The sequence below is a fragment of the Mirounga angustirostris genome, unplaced genomic scaffold (genome assembly GCF_029215605.1).
Source record: "Mirounga angustirostris isolate CCGP_5_RB_7025 unplaced genomic scaffold, mMirAng1.0.hap1 SCAF_4, whole genome shotgun sequence".
Classification (NCBI taxonomy): domain Eukaryota; kingdom Metazoa; phylum Chordata; class Mammalia; order Carnivora; family Phocidae; genus Mirounga; species Mirounga angustirostris.
In genome coordinates, this window is record NW_026991712.1 from 116,315,614 (window position 1) to 116,337,089 (window position 21,476).

Below are 21,476 nucleotides of genomic sequence, written 5' to 3' on the forward strand. Positions count from 1 at the left end.
AAGACGAGTAGTTTTCCAGTATGCTGACCTATCAGTGCTACTGCTCTAGTGAAAGTGAAAGCAAGCTTACAGAAGCCAACATGGCTCTGTAAAATTGAAAGAAGATGTACAGGCCTGAAATCTCTTTTCCAGAAGGGAGGGAGAGGACTGGGAAGTGCATGACCACAGAAAACATTTGACAGGCCTCCAGAATCTCCAGCTGGGTTGACTGGTGAATGTCTTTTCCTAACAAAACCAGCCTGTAAGACTGGAAGAGGTGAATGCTTCATCAGATGCACAGATACAAATGCAAATTTATAAGGTAAATGAGAGTCAGGGGAATATGATGCAACCAAATGAACAGAATAAATCTTTGATAATCAACCCTAAAGAAATGGAAAACTATACATTGCCTGACAAAGCATTCAAAATAATCTTCTTGGGGAGCCTGGGTGGCTCAGTCATTAAGCGTCTGCCTTTGGCTCAGGTCATGATCCCGGGGTCCTGGGATCAAGCCCTGCATCAGGCTCTCTGCTCGGCGGGAAGCCTGCTTCTCCCTCTCCCACTCCCTCTGCTTGTGTTCCCTCTCTCGCTGTGTCTCTCTCTGTCAAATAAATAAATAAAATCTTTAGAAAAAAAATCTTCTTGTTAGTCTGGTGATGGATATTAAAGAGGGCACGTATTGAATGGAGCACTGGATGTTATACGCAAACAATGAATCATGGAACACTACATCAAAAACTAATGATGTAATGTATGGTGATTAACATAACATAATAAAATAAAATTTAAAAAAAATCTTAAAGCTCTGTGAACGACAAAAGAACACAGACAAATAAAAAAAAATCAAGAAACCAATACATGAACAAAATGAGAATGTCAAGAAAGGAATAGAAACCATAAAAATAATCAAACAGAAAATCTGGAGTTGAAGAATACAGTAGCAACTGATCCAAAAACTTCAATACAGTGCTTCAACAGCAGACTCAGTTATTCAGTAGAAAGAATCAATGGCCTTTTCATGGGAATGAAAGGAATAGCATAGGAAATAATAGTTGATGGCATTTTAACAGCATTGTATGGTGAGAGATGGTAGTTACACTTGTAGTGAGCACAGTATAACGCATACATTTGTTGAATCACTATGTTGTACACCTGAAACTAAGGCAACATTGGTGTCAACTATCCATCTATACATACATACATACATAAATTCTGTCAGGAGGTTGCCATTCAAAGAAGTTATGAGTGACATTTTACATAAAGTGAAAAACTAATGGCTCAATTTATCTGTGTTAAAATTTTGACTTTTGTGCTCACTTTGGCAGCACATCTACTAAAAATTAGAATGAAAATTTTGACTTTCATATTCTACACTTGTTTTTAAGAACCGGCATGGTTGTCCTTAATTTGCTTTGCCAAATTGAAAATTTTTTTTCTCTGCCCAGCTGTTTTACATAAACAGCATGAATTCCCCAAAGGCCCGATTAATATCCAAAAATGTTCTTTAAAATATTTACAAAGTCTGAGACAGGAAAATTAAGTGTTAAATATCTAAGAGATTAATTGGAATCTTAGCTTGAATTCTAACTGCAAATACTTATGAAAATGTTAATATTAACATGAAATAACTGGCAGTGTTTCTAATTAGTATAAATTGAATTAGGAAAAAAAAAAGAATCAATGGCCTTGAAGACAGGTCATTTGAAATTAGCCAATTAAAGGAATAAAAAGAAAAAGAGTGAGGAAAGCATATGAGACCTATGGGATATCATCAAGCAGAGAAATATATGCATTATGGGAATCCAAAAAGGAGATGAGAGAGAAAGGCAGAAACTTTATTTAAAGAAATAATGGCTGAAAATTCTCCAAATCTTGGTAGGGAAGTGGACATCAAGATTCATGAAACTAAAAGGACCCCTAGCAAAATCAACTAAAGAAGATTACCCCAAGAAACATTATAGCCAAAATCTCAAAATTCAAAGACAAGAGAACTTTGAATGCAGCAAGGGAAAAGTGTTTTGTCACAAGCAAGGACATACACAGAAGGCTATCATTGAATTTATTAACAGAACATTTGCAGGGAAATGATATATTCAAAATTCCAAGAGAAAAAAAATTGCCAACCAAGAATACTATGCCCAGCAAAACTGTCTTTCAGACATGAAGAAGAGATAAAGACATTCTCAGACAAGACTTCTTTACCACAAGACCTGCCTTACAAGAAATGCTACAGGTACTTTTACAAATTGAAACAAAAGAGTACTAAATAACAAAATGAAAACATATGAAAGTATTAAGCTTATTGGTGAAGGTAGATATATAATCAACTTCAGAATATTCTAATACTGTAATGATGGTGCATAAATCACTTTTAACTCTAGCATAAAAGTAAAATGATAAAATTATTTTTTTATTTTTTTTAAATTTATTTGAGAGAGAGAGACAGATAGTGACAGAGATAGAGAGAGAGAGCACAAGGAGGAGGAGAGGGAGAAGCAGGCTCCCCACTGAGCAGGGAGCCTGACATGGGGCTCAATCCCAGGACCCTGGGACCATGACCTGAGCCAAAGGCAGACGCTTAACCGATTGAGCCACCCAGGCACCCCTAAATGATAAAATTATTAAAATAACTGGAACAACAATAATTTGTTGATGGATACACAATATAGAAAGGTGTAAAGTGTGGCATAAAGAGCATAAAATGTGGGAGGGGCAATGTAAGAGTGTAGTTTTGGTATGTGATTGAAGTTAAGTTGTTACCAGCTTAAAATAGACTTAAATGTTTTATGTATACTTCATGTTAATCACAAAGAAAAAATCCTCTAGTAGATACATAATAGATAGAAAGAAAAGAATCAAAGCATACCACTACAAAAAATCAACAAATCACAAAGGAAGATAGCAAGAGAGGAAGAAAGGAGCAAAGAAACTACAAAACAGAAAACAATTAACAAAATGGTAGGTATAAGTCCTTACCTATCTATAATTATTTTAAAAGTAAATGAATTTTTTAAAAAGTAATGAATTAAATTCGCCAATTAAAAGACAGAATAGCTGAATAGATTTTAAAAACAGGAATTAAAATTTTTAAAAATTAAAAAAAAAAAGCAGGATTCAACAATATGCTGCCTGTTAAGAGATTCCATTTAGCTTTAAGGACAAATATAGACTAAACTTTATTAGTTCTAAGAATTTTTATGGAGTTTAAGGTTTTCTACATATAGGATCATGTTATCTGCAAACACAGATAATTTTATTCTTCCTTTCTGATTTGCATTTCTTTTATTTCTTTTTTCTTGTCTAATTGTTTTAGCTAGGACTCCAGTACTATGTTGAATAGAAGTGGTGAGAATGGGTATCCTTGTCTTGTTCCTGACCATCATTGAGTATGATATTAGCTGTGGGCTTGTCATATATGGTCTGTATTATGTTGAGATACATTCTTCCTATACCTAGTTTATGAGTGTTTTTGTCATCAAAAGATGTTGAATTTTGTCAAATGCTTTATGTGCATACATTGACATGATGATATGATTTTTATCCTTAATTCTGTTAATGTGGTGTATCATGTTTATTGATTTGTGTATGATGAACCATCCTTGCATCTCAAGGAAAAAGCAACTAATATTTGATAAGGATACCAAGAATACACAATGGAGAAATGATAGTCTCTTCCACAAATGGTGTTGGAGAAAAATGGATATCCATATGCAAAAAAAATTAAATTAGACCCTTCCTTTACACCATACACAAAAATCAACACAAAATGGATTAAAGACTTTAACATAAGACCTAAAATGGTAAAACTCTTAGGAAAAAACAGAGCAAATCTTTTTGACATTGGTTTTTGTGATGGTTTCTTAGATACGACACCAAAAATACAGGCCACAGAAGCAAAAATAGACCAAGTGAGACGACATCAAATCAAGCTTCTGCAGAGCAAAGGAAACAAGAGGATAAAAAGGCAACCTACAGAATGAGAGAAAATATTTACAAACCATATACCTGATTAGGTGTTAATTTTCAAAATATGTAAGGAATCTTATAACTTAAGAGCAAAAACAAACAAAACAAATAACCTAATCAAAAATGGGCAAAAGACTTTTTTTTTTTTAAGATTTTTATTTATTTATTTATTTATTTGAGAGAGAGAGAATGAGAGACAGAGAGCATGAGAGAGGGGAGGGTCAGAGGGAGAAGCAGACTCCCTGCCTAGCAGGGAGCCCGATGCGGGACTCGATCCCGGGACTCCAGGATCATGACCTGAGCCGAAGGCAGTCGCCCAACCAACTGAGCCACCCAGGCGCCCCTGGGCAAAGGACTTGAACAGACATTTCTCTAAAGACATACAAATGGCCAACAGGTATATAAAGATACTCAACATCACTAATCATCAGGAAATGCAAATCAATGAGATATCATTTCATACCTATTAGATGGCTATTATTAAAAAAAATAAAGAAGATAGTATTGGTGAGGTTGTAGAGAAATTGTATACTGTAAGTGTGAATGTAAAATGGTGAAGCAACTATAGAAAATAGTATGGTGTTTCCTCAAAAAATTAAAAATAGAACTACCATATGATCCAACCATCCCACTTCGGGGTATTTATCCAATAACTAAAATTGGGATCTTAAGGAGGTATCTGTACTCTCAGGTTCATTGCAACATTATTCACAATAGCCAAGATATGGATACAACCTAAGAGTCCATCGACAGATTAATAAAGAAAAAGTGATATATACATACCATAGAATATGATTTAGCCTCAAAAAAGAAGGAAATCTTGCTATTTGCAATATAGATGAATCTGGAGAACAGTATGTTAAGTGAAATAAGCTAGTTACAAAAGGAGAAACACTGCATGAGTTATATGAGTTATTTACTTATAGAAGTTATCTAAACTCATCAAACCCTCAGAAGCAGAGAATACCATTGTGATTGCCAGGGGTTTGGGGGTGGGGAATGGGGCAGGAACGGGGAGTTATTATCCAATGGGTATAAATTTTCAGTTATGCTGGATGAATAAGTTCTTGAGATCTTTTTGCTGTAAAATATGGTATTATGTACTTCAAAATGTGTTAAGAGGGTAGACCTCAGGTTTAGGATACTTACCACCAAAAAAAAAAAAAAAAAAAAAAAGGCAGGGGGGATTTGGGGAGGTGTTGGAAATGCCTGTTACCATGTATCATGGGTGTTTGCATATGTCCAAACTCAACAAATTGTACACATCAAACATGTGCAGGTCTTTGTACATCAACTATATCTTAATAAAGCTGTTAAAAAGAATTCTGGAAAACAATTACCCAGGGACACCTGGGTGGCTCAGTCGTTAAGCGTCTGCCTTCGGCTCAGGTCATGGTCCCAGGGTCCTGGAATCGAGTCCCACATCAGGCTCCTTGCTCAGCGAGGAACCTGCTTCTCTCTCTCCCTCTGCTGCTCCCCCTGCTTGTGCTCTCTCTCTCTGACAAATAAATAAATAAAAATCTTTAAAAAAAAAAAGAAAGAAAAGAATTACCCAGATCCATATGGTCCCTCCTGACTGGTGAATCTTACCAAGCTTTTAAAGAAGTAATACCAATCCACACAATTTCTTCCAGAAAATAGAAGAGGGAACATTTCCCAATTCCTTCTCCAAGGGCAGCATATCCTGAACCCATAATCAGACAAAAACAGTATAGAAAAAGAGAACTACAGACCATTTTCTCTCATGAATATAGATACAAAAATCCTCTACAAAATATTGGCAAGTTGAATCCAGCAATATATAAAAATAATGCACCTCAGTCATCTGGGGTTTATCAATTAATGTAATTCACCTTACTAAAAGTCTGAGGAAGAAAGACCACTTAATTATATAAATAGGTGCAGAAAACCTCAACAAAATAATATACCCACTCATGATAAAACTCAGCAAACTAGGAGTAAAAGTGAACTTCTTCAAGCTGATAAAAGGCATCTACAAAAACCCTACAGCTAACATCGTATTTAATGTTGAAAAGCTGACTGCTTTGCCCCTAACTCAGGAACAAAGCAAGTATGTCTACTCTCACCACTCCTGTTCAACATGATACTGAAAGTTATAGCACAGTGGGGCAAGCAAAGGAAAAAAGCATATAGATCAAAAAGGATAAAATAAAACTGTTTTTATTCTCAGCCATTATTGTCCTTACAGAAAATCCCAGGGAATCGACCAAAACAACCTCTTAGAACTAATAGGTGAGTTTAATAAGGTTGTAAGATACAAGGTCAACACACAGTCAATCTTCTGGGCTCTCTCCTGTTCCATTGATCTATGTGTCTATTGTTGTGCCAGTACCTTACTATTTTGATTAACTATAGTTTGTAATATATCTTGAAATCTGGGATTGTGATACTTTCAGGTTTGTTTTTCTTTCTCAAGATTGCTTTGGTTAGTCAAAGTTTTTTTGTGGTTCTATACAAATTTTAGGATTATTTGTTCTAGTTCTGTGAAAAATGCTACTGGTATTTTGATAAGGATTGCATTGATTTGCAACAACATGGATGGACCCTAGAGGGTATTATGCTAAGTGAAATAAGTCAAACAAAGACAAATACCACATGATTTCAGTTATATGTGGAATATAAAAAAAAACAAACAAACAGAAAACAGCTCTTAAATACAGAGAATAAACCGGTGGTTGCCAGAGGGGAAGTGGGTTGGGAGATGGACGAAATAGATGAAGGGGATTAAGAGGTACAAACTTCAGTTATAAAATAAATCACGGAGATGAAAAGTACAGCATAGGAGATAGAGTCAATAATATTGTAGTATGTTGTATAGTGACAGATGGTGACCATAATAGTTATGGTAAACACTGAGTAATGCATAGAATTGCCAAGTCAGTATGTCTGTAGGAGTGCTGACAGTATGTACTCCATCGTTGGCTACATGTTTGGGCCCCTTGGAGATTAATATACATACCTTAGAAATGCCTGTTAAGGTAGGGAAGGCGGCAGGCTTGCTTTGGCCTCCCAGGAATCCATTAGAGACATCTTTCCTTCCCCTTCTGACACATAGGTAGTACCACAAAATCTGATTGAAGGGCAGCTGTCAGGTGCCAACCCTTTGATCTCACTACAAGGCCCCTCACTATAAAATCTGTGGACTAAGGTCTGAATTTTGTGGAGAAAATACAGCTGTAATGGATCGTCCTCCACCAGATCGTCCCTGTCAGTAAGTTACCCTGAATAAAACTGTGTAAACTGTATGGAGTGTTGTGCTTCGTTTTCTGGTCTCAAAGTGCCTTCTCAGTTTGGGGGATACTTTCCTGTCTCTTCTCTACCTTCTAAAAATGTTACACACCTGAAATTAATATAACACTGTATATCAATTTTACTTCAATAATTTAAAAAAAACTTATATTCAGGGCGCCTGGGTGGCTCAGCGACTGCCTTCAGCTCAGGTCATGATCCTGGAGTCCCAGGATCGAGTCCCGCATCGGGCTCCCTGCTCGGCAGGGAGTCTGCTTCTCCCTCTGACCCTCCTCCCTCTCATGCTCTCTGTCTCTCATTCTCTCTCTCAAATAAATAAATAAAATCTTTAAAAAAAAAAAAAAGGAGCTAAAGTCTTTTAAAAAAACCCAAAAAAACAAAAAAAAACATATTCAACTGCATTTCTATATACAAACAATGAACAATTGGAAGCAAGTGTGTGCTCTCTCTCTCAAAAAAAAAAAAAAAAAAAAAAGAAAAATATGTGTGCATGTCTGTATGTGTGTGTGTCCATTTTGTGTGTTAGGCTTTCTCCAAGTAGAAAAAGGAAAAAATATGGCCACGAACTCAGAAAGCCACAAAGTATTTCTAACACACACACACACACACACACACACACACACACACTTCCCACCCACTGAGTGTTCTTTGACAGAGAGGAATTCATAGAACACAAGAGAGACAAACTCACCTAAGTTTTTATTATGGAGATTTTCCCCCAACCAAACATCAAAACAGCGTCCCTAGGGAGTTAGATGTGACCACATGGAAAACACCAATTACTTGAACTAAAGGGATTTATTCATTCAAAAAGTACTTGCTGAGTACCTACCAGGTACTCTGTCAAGGACTGGGAAGTATTCCTGTAGTCCCTCTCTCAAGGAGCTAATGGTCTAGTTGTGAATATGGATATTAAACAAATAAATACATAAAAGTAAATACCCAGGAAATTGAGGGGAGAGGATTTCTATGACTTAGGAAGGAGCTGATCTAATCCACCTACCCTAAGATATCTCGGTTGGCTCCGTAGTATGTCTTAACTATATTTCCCCCTTTCAGTTAGTAGAAAAAGAAAATCCAGACTAGGAGGAAGAGACAGGGAGAGAGAGAGAGAGACAGCCTATCACCTGACCCCAAAACACAACTTTAATAGTATGTCATGCACTCATCATCTCGCTCTTTAGGAGTGGCTCGGTAAGTGAAATGAAAAAGGCAATGAGCTCCATCTAGTGGCCAACATTTTAATTTTTCTTCACAGTATTTTATCACTGCCTTTTATCACTTGAGTTTGTCAGTATATATTGCCCGCCTCCCCCACTAGAATATAAGCTCCACGTGGGCAGGAACTGTTTTGTTCATCACTGGAATCAGCAGAGTCCAGAAGGGTGCCTGGCATAGTAAACACTTCCTACCATGAATATCTTTAAGCATACAAATGAATATCCTTATGCTGTTTATCATCACAACTCCATTCCTGATGTTTCTCCCTGAAAGGTTACCATTTGGTTATTTAACGTCATATTGAATATCGCAGGAATTGGATGGTTTATATTCTTGTACAATTTAGAGGAGAATCTTCTCCCTCTCCTTCCCCACATAGGATTTCATCATTATCTCTTCCTTACAGACCGAGAGAATATGGTGTTAATTTCCTACCGCGGCTCTGGAGAGCTCCCCCGCCCCCGCACTAAGGGTGTGGTACTGACTGGACAGGCAGCCGTGCCGAAGAGATATCGCATGCTATGATAAACTGAGGGATCAAAAGGCCGTCATAGAAACCCTTTAGGAGCTGAGAATCTGCATATGGCCTGTAAGAGAGAGGCCCCTGAAAGCTTGAGAGCTTCATCAGGAATGTGAACCATGAATTCCGGAGGCAAAGTAGAGAAAGAACACGTGGCACCACCCTGAGAAGAGCAATTTCTACTAGGTTCTAACACAGTGATACTCACTTGTGTACGGACATTTTCTCGCACTATTTAGCCAGAAGCCACACACCTAGCCTAGAAGGGTACAGTACTTGCCAAAGCTTTCACAAGGACAATTTTTATTTTATATATCTTACATATGGACCCCATGTTTTGAATGACTTTTTTCCTGCCAAATTGATTTGTAAAGTCAAAATTTATGCTCTCTTTTAAAAGATTGTTCAAAGACTATGAAGACTTTCTGCATGGCTTAAGTAACCAGGGCTAATAGCTAAACTGCTAAAAATCCAGCCAAATGTGTGTGTGGATAGACAGTTAGGTGGATAGACAGATAGATAAATAAATACATAGTTACCTTAGGCAGGCTTTCTATGGTTAAATGTATAATTTCTTTTACGGTTTTTGAAATACTTAAACTAATGTTTGTACAGCTATTACTTATCTGGCTGGAAAGCATTAATTTACTGTAATAATACACATAAAACATTGCATTTAAAATAGCTCCATGAGGGTGAAAACTGATCATAACTCTTTTTTTTTTTTTTTAAAGATTTTATTTATTTATTTGACAGAGAGAGAGATAGCGAGAGCAGGAACACAAGCAGGGGGAGTGGGAGAGGGAGAAGCAGGCTTCCCGCCGAGCAGGGAGCCCGATGCGGGGCTCGATCCCAGGACCCTGGGATCATGACCTGAGCCGAAGGCAGACGCTTAACGACTGAGCCACCCAGGCGCCCCATAACTCTTTTTTTGACATATATATGTGTACGTACACACACACACACACACATTGCCGAATGATTACCACGATCAATTTGATTACCATGTCCATCATCTCACATAGTTAACATAGTTAACTCTGTGTGTGTGTGTGCGTGTGGTAAGAATGCTGAAATGCTGAAGATCTATTCTCATCGGCTCTCAAGAACGTAACTCTTTACAGCAGGAATGTGTGGAAAAAGCTTTAGGAAGTTACAAACCCAGACTTAATTGTCTTTCTTTCCTAGAGCAGGTCCTTCTTAATACTGCCCTAGGGTTAGAGGTAAAAGAAGAATGTTGTTCTGCCTGCCTGCCTCTTAGTGCCTAGAAGTGACAGATACCTCTTGCGAAGCATTTCCAGGTAATGGAGCTTTGCTTCCACCTGTTCTCCACCCTGTCACTCCTCTATTGTCACCTGGGAGGTCATGTAAAAGTAAAGTAGAATGCCTCTGGTAAGCAAACTAGAAGAGTCAAGAACCCATCAACAGTCACAGTACAACAGCATGTCAGAAAATTCATATAAAAGAGTTAAACAAAACTAAAGTTGATTTCTCTTGCACTTAAATGTAGTAGGTGTGGGGCTGGAGCTGTGGCTCCCTGATGTCAGGGCTCAGGCTCCTTCTCTCTCACTCTATTGCTCTACCATCTTCAACTTGCAGATTCCATCTGCTGGTCCAAGAGACTGCAGCAATCATGTCTGCACACAAACTGTCAGGGGAACTGCAAAATAAGGGAGAATAAAGGCATGCTAGCTCTTTAAGATTTTCCTGGGTGAAGTGCATATAGTTTCCATTTATATCCCAGTGCCCAGAATTTAGTTTTATGTCCAACCCAGCTACAAAAGAGGGTGGAAACACAGTCGTTATACCAAATGCCCACAAACTCTGCTGAAATTTGTAAGTTCTGTCACCACCTAGACCCCAAGACTTGAACTTTACTGCTCACCTGCTTCTATCTACTGACCTTCATCCCACATGTTTCCCTAAGCTCTTTTTTCTCTTCACTCAGGCAAAAGACCCTATAGGCATAGCATCCCATTAAGGAAACCAAAATGGACCCTCAAGCAATAATGACTGCCCAGACCACCCAGACCAGTTTGAGATAAACCCCCCAACTCACACCTGCACAGATGGACCATGAAGTGACCTCTGGGATGACTGAAAATTACCTTTACCTCATTATAACACTAAAATCTCCCCCTAAGGAGGGCACAAGCCTCACTTATATAATATACAATGTTTATACAGGCATGTTTACTGGAGGCATGGCCTTATGCCCGCCTCTAGGTATGATGACAAGGCTTCCCTTTCTAAATATGCATCCTAACTCTAAGTAAAAGGAACCCATTCACCCTTGCCTTGGAAGTTATTCCCCGTGACCTCCTTATTTGCGGCAAATAAAGTTTCCTTTGTGCGACCACTCACCTGGTGGAGTTTCTATCTGTGACTCACCAAGGAGCTAACTCACATTAGTTCCATTACAGTTCTATTACTACAGAAGGAGAGAATATTAAATATTAGGGAATAATTAGCAGCCTCCTCCCGAAGATTCTCTTTCCTTTTTTCTTAAGGAACAATTTTATAGTACTTACTAAGAACCAAGTACTGTTCCAAGCTTTTTTGGGGTCTATAAAATCATCTAATCCTCACAGCAGCACTATAAGTAAGGTTCTATTACCCATATTTTACAAGTGAGAAAAGCAAAGTACAGAGAAAAACAGTAACTTGCCCAAGGTTGCAGATAATTGCAGAGCTAGGATTTGAACCAGACGGTTTGGCCTAGCTGCTGGGCTAAACTGCCTTCTCTCTGCTATATTTCAGAATATTTTTAGTCCTCGATATGAGGCAATGGAAAGGCTTTATTTACATAAGATACTGTCTTTATATTCACAAAACAAATGAACAGAAGCTATAAGGAAAAGACACCTATGAGCTATTAATTCCAGAGAATCACTTATATTTCTATATTTCTCTTTTAAACATCAACATGAGTATAAAGAATAACATGAGGCTTAATGTAGGAACAAAGCCCCTGAATGCCCAGCATTGGGTCATTCAGTCATTTAAAGAATATATATGTAAACCAATAACAACTACAGCAAAGATACTTATATTTTGACTCCCTATGTAAGACCCACTAAAATAACAGTAAGGAGATTCTTTTAAGAATAAACCCATGGGAACAAAAACAAGAGGAAAGAGAGTGGCAACAAAAATTATAGAAGTTAGAAAGCAAATGGGCAGGTAGTAGACAGCAGATTCAGATAAGCTGAGTCCTAGACTAGCCACGAAGAAAGTCAAAAAGGCAACTAGATTTACCCCCAGAGGACTCTCCAAAGGCTCAGGACTAAATACAGGAGGATCATTTAAAGGTCTCTCTAGGAAACGATTAGATCTCCAGACCCCCATTCCTGGTCCACATAGCCCTGCCAATCAGCCCCTCTTCATCTTAGCAAGAGATTAGCAGTTTATACTCTGAAGAGGGTGAGCAGAGTGTCTGAATTCAGAGGAACCAGGCACAGCTGAATGTGGAGAGACAGTGTTGAAATAGGAGCAGTAACAATGTCAGCAGAATGAATGTTGAGATTCTTAGTCCTCTTTCCCTCCCCTGCCACCACCTTAGTCCCAACCGATATCACTCCCCACTTTAGCAACCTCCTAACAGATCTTCCTGCTTCAACTCTTGCCTGCCCCCAAGTCTCTTCTCCAAAGCAGCTAGAGTATCTTTTAAAAAAAATGTAATTAAGATTACATTATTCCTCAGCTAAAGGTTTTCCAAGGGCTGCTTCAGAATAAAATCTAAACTCCTTTCTGGGGTCTACAAGGTTCTGCATGATACGGCCCCTGCTTTTTTCTCCATCCTAATCTGGAAGCACTTTCCCTCTGGATCGCTATGGTCTCTTTTATTCCTTGAGCATGCCAAGTTTGTTCTCCTCTCAGGGACTTTACCACTACTGTTTTCTTTTCCAGAATCAGTTTTTGCAAGGTTGCCTCTTCATCATTCAATTCAGGATTGAATGTCACCTCAAAAAACAAAACAAAACAAAAACAACCTTTTCCTGACCATCCTATTTAAACCATCTGCTGTCTCCACCCATCATTGCTTCTTTTATAGCACTTATCATCGTCTGAAGTCACTGTACATATTAACTCCTCTGTTGTGTGTTTCTCCCTCTGTAAGGTTTATGACACACACTTCCTCTGCCTCATTTTTTCAAGTAGCCTCAGCACCTATGTACTCAACTCTTATTTGTTAACTGTGAGAAAAAGAAAAGCAGCACCAGACATTGTGAACTGAACTGACACTTACTTTTAAGGCTTCAGTGTTGTTAAGCACTGGCTGCAGTTTTCCCCTATAGAATATAACAATCTGACAGAACACCAACATGAGACAAAATCACACTGTGGTCATGATGAAGTGAGACAACAGACAAGATCACTTAATAACCTTGCCTAAACACAGATTTAAAAACAAGGTCATTGTGAAAACTGCAAAGATACTAAATTTCCTCCTCTCCCATCTAGTAAAATTGTTGCCTCTTTACCAATTACGGATTTAGCCTTGCAATTTTCCTCCCTCCTTCTATATAAAATGTCATATGGTACCTCATATTACAGTTGCCTCTACTTCCTGACAGCGCCCAAAACAGAATGACTCTCCCTTTCCTTGAATCCTCCCCCCACATCATCTAATACATGCCCAAATTTTATAATAAGTCATTTCTAACGCCCTGTTATTGAAATGACCCCATGGTTCCCCAAGGTGTGTGTTCTCCCTCATTGCAACGAGTAATATAACCAATTTTCTGACTACAGGTGTGTTCTTGGTGGTCTTCTGGACTACCAATATTCTCCAGCAAATAGGTAGAGTATTGACAAATTGCTGGAAAATACTGACAACTGGATGGCCTTCACAATAGTTCACAATTTAGGGCTAGCGTCTCTGTTGCATCCAGTAATTTCTCCAGGCACCTAATTGTCTCCTAAACCTCCTTGTACCTAGTTGAAGAGTATATTCCTTCAACCACAGATTGTCTCTGTTCTTTCCTCTAGGCCTGAGTAACAATGCTACTGCCACTCTCACTTCATCTATCTTCTCACCTTCTTAAAATAGGAGAGGAAGAAAATCTAATTGTGAAATTTGATTCTTAACAAAACTGTGCTTTCCACCACCTCCCCTAACGGACAGGTGGTGTCCTTTTCTCTTTGGCGAGTTTTTCTTCTCTTTTAAGATGTCGTGCATTTTCCTCCAGGTCACACCCCTTTCCTTCTCAGTTCTCTAATCAAACTCTCTTTTTTCCTATTCAGAAATGTAAATTCCTGCTTTTTTTCTCACCCCCATCACAGGCGATGAATACATCTACAAATCCCTTTCCACATTCTCTTTAGGCTCGCCTTCTCTCAGGCACCCTCCAACATTATTCTATCTACAACTCTTCCCTGACCTAAGTGCAGTGCCCCAGTGTGCCCTTTCTTCCAGATCAGTCCTTGTCCTATAACCCACCCCAACCCAAATCAAGGACACACATCTAATTAGGGCCCTGGGCCTAATCTTCATCCCCAACCCCCGGCCATCTCCAGGTCCTCTCCCCGTCCCATCCCCTGGCCCAGACCCGCCTCTATCCTGCGGACCGAACGCGGCCCCGCACCTCCACCTACCCAGGGCAGCCTACGGACGATGCCCTTACTCCCAGCCCCGCATCCCGCGCCAACCAGTCCGCGCTCGCGGCCGACGCCTCAGCCAATGCGCGTTCTGCATCCCGACCCCGCCCCCAGCCGCGCCCAGGCTCCGCCTCCACGTCCGAGTCCCTCCCCACCCGGCCCAGGAGCGCAGGCGCGCCCGGAGCCCGGGGAGGCGAGGCTGTCGCGCGCTGGAGGTGAGTGCGGCGCCAGGCGGGCGCCCCGGGGCCCGGCGCGCGGAGTCGTGTGGAGCGAGGCCGGGAGGGAGGGAGGGGGGGCGGCCGCCGGAGCGGCGCGCCTGGCGAGACCGGGAGCCGGGCTGGATCTCCTTCAGCGCTCGGACTCGCGCTCGGGAGCCGGCGTCCGCGCTGGAACTACGTTTCCTCTGGGGAGGTGGCTGGCCTCGCGGCGCGCGGCGCCTGCACCCCGGTCGTCCAAAAGAGGCTTTGTGCCCCCTTTTGCTCTTGATTTGACAACTCTGGCATTGTGGAAACACCGACTCCAGTTCATCCATAGCCGGGATTCCCAATAAGAAAGCAAACGAAGGCTGTTCTCCTGCCGTGTAAGTGAAGTGCGGAATCTGAAATGTGTCGTTAAAAAGAGCAAAACAGCCCGATCTGCCGCTTTATGGGGGCGACCCCCGTTCCCTTCCGCCGCCTAGGCGAGAATTCAAGTGCTCGCTCACTTCCACGGCGGCCGCCGGCGGTGCCGAAAGTGTCACCTCGTGCTGGGCCGAAGCCTCATTCCTTCTCATGGAAACCGGGCAGCCCCACTTCTTACGCTGGGCACATTTATATTCCACGAACCCATTTTCAGCGGTTTCAGAATCCTCTCTCCTTTAGCTCGCGCTAACGATGGCTGATTTTTTCCATTCTTGCTCCAGTGACAGGACTTTGAGGCTTACTATTCCCGCCGTACTTCCCAGTACCTGGGCACCTTCTAGATGCCATCTGTTGCACCGGCGAACCTTATAAACATTCTAGAAGTGGAAAGGCAGGGAGAGAATAAAGGAGAAATAACCTTTGTTCAAACTTCACAGCGTGGGCTGTGCGTTGATTGGCATCAGCCTCTTTTGCAGTCGCTCACCTTACCGTTCCTTGAGCTTGCAGTTAATCTAAACGTTCTGAACTTTGTCAAATGACCTAAATCTCTTCCTGCCTCTCCTCCGCACATGCAAGGTGGTTCTATCTAAATTGATCACTTGGGTTTAACGCCCGAGTTTCAAACTTGATACAATTCATTTTGACCGCTTTGCTTACGTTGTAGCTGTGGATTCTGCCACCCCCCCAACAGGGCACCAGCCGTCTCAGCTTCTGCTGCACATACCTTCTGTATTTTCATTTTAGATAGTTTACTCCAATGATAAGAAATAACTTTAATTTTCTATTGATCATGCGTATTTGAATATGGAGGTGACTTTATTTACAATATGCCATAATCGGGTTTACCAGATCACCTTGATTCACAATTGCCTGGTTTTCTTCATAGAACATTGTTTTTAAGGAGAAACTACAAAAAAAAAAAAAAAAGAAAAGAAAAAAAAGAAAATATTGTTTAGAATTAAAAGCATATATATTTGGATTTTCTCCAGCTTTTCAATGACATCCAAATTTGTTAATCTATTTTTGTTATTTGTGAATATATGTATGGAACGTTAATTGCTTTAGAAAGTTCTGGTCAAAATGTGTTTATGTAAAGCGCAGAAGAAAAATAGTCTCGGAGGCTCAGAATCTGTATGTCAGCCTACTTAGATTTCTTTGGAGCCTTTTTTTTCACTGATGCCCCCACAGTTCCTCCCACAATCAGATTACTTAGTGAGAGATTAATGACTGAGAAGAGAGTCTGGATGTGGGTATTGAGAAATTCCATCATTTAATGGCGGATTGGAGGAGTGGTAGGAGGGAAGGGAGGGACTGTAGTATATCAAAAGCCAAGGGAACATGGTGTTTCTGGGGGGAGACAGGGCTTGACCAGCAGTATCTAAAACTTGCAGAGAGCTCAAGGAGAGTGAGAAAATTGCCAGATGTTCACTGGACTTAACAATATGAAGGTCAAAACTGACTTGAGCAAGAGCCGCCTCTGTGGAGTAATGGGTACAAAAGTCAGATTGCACCAGGTTGGAGAGCATAGATTGAGGAAAAGAAGACAACTGAGACATAACTTTTTAAAACCTTTGCTCTCAAGAGAAAGTAACAGGAAAGTTTTGATTTGAAGAGGAAATGAGCAACAGGGAGGTGTCAGGAGTTTTAGTTTTTGTTTATATTTTGTATTTATTGTTTTTTAACCAGAAGAGATGTGAGCAAGGAAAGTTGCATATACCAGAGAAAGGGGTAAAAATCAGTGGAGCAAGGTGTCCATAGAACTAGGAGTGAATGAGATCTTAGTCATGGGAGGAAGAATTATCCTTTTGTGGGAGGGTCAGTTTCTTTATTATAATAGAAAGGAAGAATAAAAGGATTTGGGGGGTTTGGTATTTTCAATTCAGGTAAATTGAAATGGTAAATCTGATAGCTTCTGTTTTCACTGTGATAGGAAACAAGGTCATCTACTTAGAATAAAGAGCTTTTGGGTTAGAGGAGTGTGGGAAAAATTAAAATAATCATTCTGGACTATGGGAGAGAACTATGGCCTGTCCTTTGAAGTTTTCCAGCTGGGCCTGAGAATTAAACTGCCATAAGGCAGATAACAGGAAAAGAGCACACACATTTAATGTAAGTTCTACGTGACACAGGAGTCCTCATAAGAAAATGAAGACCCGAAGAAGTGGCAAAAACAAATGCTTTTATACTAGGTTGAACATGGAGAAGCAATTGTGGAAAAGTAACCAAAATATTTGGGGAGGCTAAAGGAAGGTAAGAATTATTTTTAACAAGGTCTATGTTTACAGAATTCTCTCAGCTTCAACTTCCCATGTAAGAATGATTCTTTTCTCCTGTGCAGGGAGAGCACCTTTCACATGGGAATTTCTATCTCCTGTTTTCAGAAAGAAGGAGAGGAATCAGATTGCTCTTCTTGCATTTGCTGTTTCTCAAGTGCCTTTAGCTCAAAATAATTCTTATTCTAAAGTGGGATATTTTGGGGTGGCATATTCTGCCATCCTTCCCCTGTAAAATATAGTATAAATGCTGGAGAGTGTTGGGATTCAATTTGAGATTAATGACCATGAATTTATGGTGAAACCAAACATATCCTGTGTGACTTTCCCCAGCATTCCACAGCTTGAGAAAACCAGACTCTGTTCCAGAGTTCATCCAGTGCTAGAGTGCTGCAGACAGGTGAAAGGACAGACAAGGTGGGTAGGACATTGTCAAGAACATTATCAAAGTGGTGGAGCTGGTATCTAAATTGGAAAATAAAGGAAAGGGAAGGCTGACTGGGAAAAGGAGAGGAAGCCTCCTAGAGATCTTGATAATATTGAAGAACAGAATAATTAATTGAAAGGGATGGTAGTTTATGGTCAAAGAGCAGAATGTTTCAATTAGTTCTTTTGGAATTAGACCAGATTGAGGTAATGGCAAGGTGCAGGGTCAGGATATAATGATAGGAAAGTGACTACAGTGGAATGGAGCAGAAGACCAATGGACATGGGGTTGTCAGCTGTTGGGAGGATCATCTCTGAAGCCATTGAAATTATCTGGGATGATCACAGTACTTTGCGTTGAGTAGAAAACTGTATGCCTAATGACAAAATCTTTAACAATGACAGGAAGTTATCAGCAGGCCAGGAGATAACATTAGTGAGGCAGATGAGGGAACTAATAGTCTGGCACTGGTAAAAGGGACAACAGGAAAGACTTAGGTGCAGCATATAAGAACAAAAGCCAGCACTGAGGAACATAGAAGTGGTATCTTCAGGGAACAGTAAGATTTGCGTTAAAGCAAGGAAAACACTCTGAGAACGTAAAGATACATTGGAATTTGCTGATTTTGGTCCATCTGTTCCAAAAGACACAGTGGAAGGTATGGAAGGTGGAAGAGAAATGAAGAACTGGGTCACTTGCCAGGGAGTACATTGTATCATGGAGGTAATATACTGTTGAAGGTAGCTAGAGATGATGCGGGATTTAGGAGTTGGGATTTCCAGATGAAAACAGGTGGATTTAGTGTTAACTCCCTAAGGAGAATGGGCACTGAGACCTGGTGGGCAGAGGGCATGGATCAGCCAGTGTGGAGTGAAATCTCCTAAGAGTTGGTGTCTAAGCTCACACATGATCAGTCATTGACTTACCAGCACCTTCTGACTTTACCTTCAAATCAAGGGTTCGTGTATTCATCTGTTTTGAAAAATGAGGGAACTGAGGTTCAGCAAGAATCAGTGACTTGTCCAAGGATAGAAAACTTTTTTTAAATATCAGAATAAAGACTAGAATTGAGGTATCCTGGTTCCTAGTGCTGTTTTTTCACCTAGTTTATCTCAAGAAAATAGAAGAGGTTTCTCTCATTTGTCTGCTTGTAAGAAAGCATTTTGCTTATACTTGCTTAAATGCCTAAGAAATTAGGCTGAACTTAAATGGACATTTATTTGCTGGGAATTACAACTATATTATCCTAAATCAAATAACTCCATGATACTCAATAAAGATTTTTTGATGTTGTTCCTGTTGTTTGGTAATATCTTTCCTTAAAACAATCCCTATTGCCTAACCTAGTTAATATTTTATTCCTGAATGGAACAGGTAATGACACGAGAATAGGCATTTCTTGATTTAAGAAAACCTGTTCTTCAACTTGAAAGACTTACAACATAAGGGGTAATTATTTACTTTACAAAAAGAATCAGTATTTCATAAGAGGCATCATAAATAGTCCACTTAAATCATTAATTTATAGTGTGATTTTATGTATTTATTCAGTCATTTAATACTTTTACTTATCAAGTGTCTACTCTGTGCCAGCGAATGCAGTGGTAAACTAAACACACCAGGTCCCTGCTCATGAAGCATCAAATGAGTGAATGAGTGACCAACCAAACAACAGCAACAAAAGTGCTTTGCAGAGAATTTAAATAAGCTGATCTGGTGTCGAACGGCTAAGAGGCTGTCATTTTAAGCTGAGATTTTGTTGACAGCGTCAGGATTTTATATTTAACTTTTTAAGAAACATCCAATACATTATTTCTCACCTTTAGAGCTTTCTGTAGCCTTAACATTTTGGTAACTTAAAAAGATTCATAGCTAGCTGGCTTCAGTGGATTCCTTTGAATCCGTAGAGTATGTCTCTTTTTCTAAAGTTTAATTAACTACTAGAGATAGAGGAAGTGCCATCCACTACAACATTCTCAGAGTAAAACCTTACAAGAAGTTTCTTCTTATACAGTTGGATTTTTTTAGGAAACTTAGTTTTCTTATACTTGTAAGTGGCAGTATAATAATAGAATTTCATATTTCTTTGATAACAGTTTTCCTTATAGGTAGAGATGTAATTCAGAATGCATGCCTGTTATGTAACTGGAATCTATTGAAATAACTTGCTAGCTCTCTATGGGATTGTTGAGGAAAGTACCATCTATGAAAATAACCTAAGATTCATTCGTATATTCTTTATATTTGTCAAGGACTTGCTATAATCCTTCTCAAACAACTTATTAAATTCTGTTTGTAACCACTTTAATTGACTGTCAAAAATAGTGCTGTTTTACCAGTGACTACTATCCAGAAAATTAAGAAATTTGAATAGTTCCTAGATTGAAATATTCTGTTTTTTATAGCTGCTACAAATGAAACTTTTACTTATTGTAATTTTGTGCTCTTGACCAAATTAGAGACTTATTTTTTGAATTTACAATACCCTTACATACCTCTAGTTTAAAATGACATATGCATAAATTTTTTTAAGATAAGGAGGATTCTATTAGAATGATTCTAGTGATGACAGATTACATATAGAAAGAAAACAGCTATCAGCAATTTTTACTTATATTTTATAGACGCTTATGGTCTATTAGATAGCTGCAAGTGACTAATAGTGATGTAAGTATCATATATTTTCTTCCTTTTAAAGTTTTTTTTTTAATTCTGTAGCATGTTTTTGGCCCAGAGGAGACTCTGCTCCCTTGACAGTAGAGCAAAATTCCTGAAGACAATTTCTTCTTCAAAAATCCTTGGACTCCCTACTTCTGCTGTAGGTATTGCTTAATCACTTATACAGATAAATATTGTACATATCCTGCTATGTCAAAAAAAGATACAATTTTTCAGGTACTTTATAAGCCTTTTATTGGAATGAGTCTTTCTATGCTATGTGAACTGGAGGTATCTTTTGTCATTGTTAGAGCTGACATTCTCTGAGCTACTGCTTGTGTGTGTGCGTATCAGACACAGGGCTGGGCATTGCCTACTCATTATCTCATTTTATCTTTATAAAACTTTTCAAGTTATGAATTGTTATATTCCTGCTTTGTAAGTGAGAAAGTGGAGGTTTAGGTAGGTGTAGTAACTTGCCCAAGGTCACAGCTTTTAAGTGGCATGACCAAAATACCACACTCATGCCTGTCTAGCTCTAGCACTCTCAAGGAAGGGCATGCCTTGTTTACTCAAGATAGGATATTATAGTGACTATCAGTGCTGGCCCCGTAACTTCCAGTTGATAAAAAATATGGCAGATTGAGGAAATCATGGAAAAGCAAACAAATCCAAAATGTGGGCCATAACCACAGGATAGATAACTGACCCAATTTCTTCAATAAGCCAGTGGCATGGGAGAAAAGTGGGAGAGGGTAATTTCAGAAGGACTGCTGTAGGATGAAAAGAGGCTTGAGTACTTCATCCACCAAATACAGTGTGTGGACCTTGTTTAGGAACTTGATGCAATCAACTGAAATGTAAAAAAGATATATATATTTTTTAATTTTTTTGAGAGAGAAAGAGCATATATGCAGGAGCAGGGAGGAGAGACAGAG

At 39.4% G+C, this 21,476-nt stretch overlaps 1 protein-coding gene across 8 annotated transcripts in view; it reads left to right on the forward strand.

Moving 5' to 3' along the window:
* The first annotated feature begins 14,703 nt into the window (after positions 1–14,703).
* Positions 14,704–21,476, forward strand: part of KYAT3 (kynurenine aminotransferase 3) — a 62,034-nt gene continuing 55,261 nt past the window's right edge. The window contains exons 1-3 of one of the 8 annotated variants that reach the window (XM_045897261.3): positions 14,725–14,775; positions 17,787–17,870; positions 20,599–20,698. In XM_045897261.3, coding sequence (XP_045753217.1) covers positions 20,600–20,698 — 99 coding nt within the window. In that variant the 5' untranslated portion in view covers positions 14,725–14,775; positions 17,787–17,870; position 20,599. Of the gene's footprint in view, positions 14,776–14,840; positions 15,141–17,786; positions 17,871–20,598; positions 20,699–21,476 lie in introns of those variants that run through there. The other 7 variants (XM_064588877.1, XM_054512759.1, XM_045897263.3 and 4 more) reach the window with 7 other exon arrangements.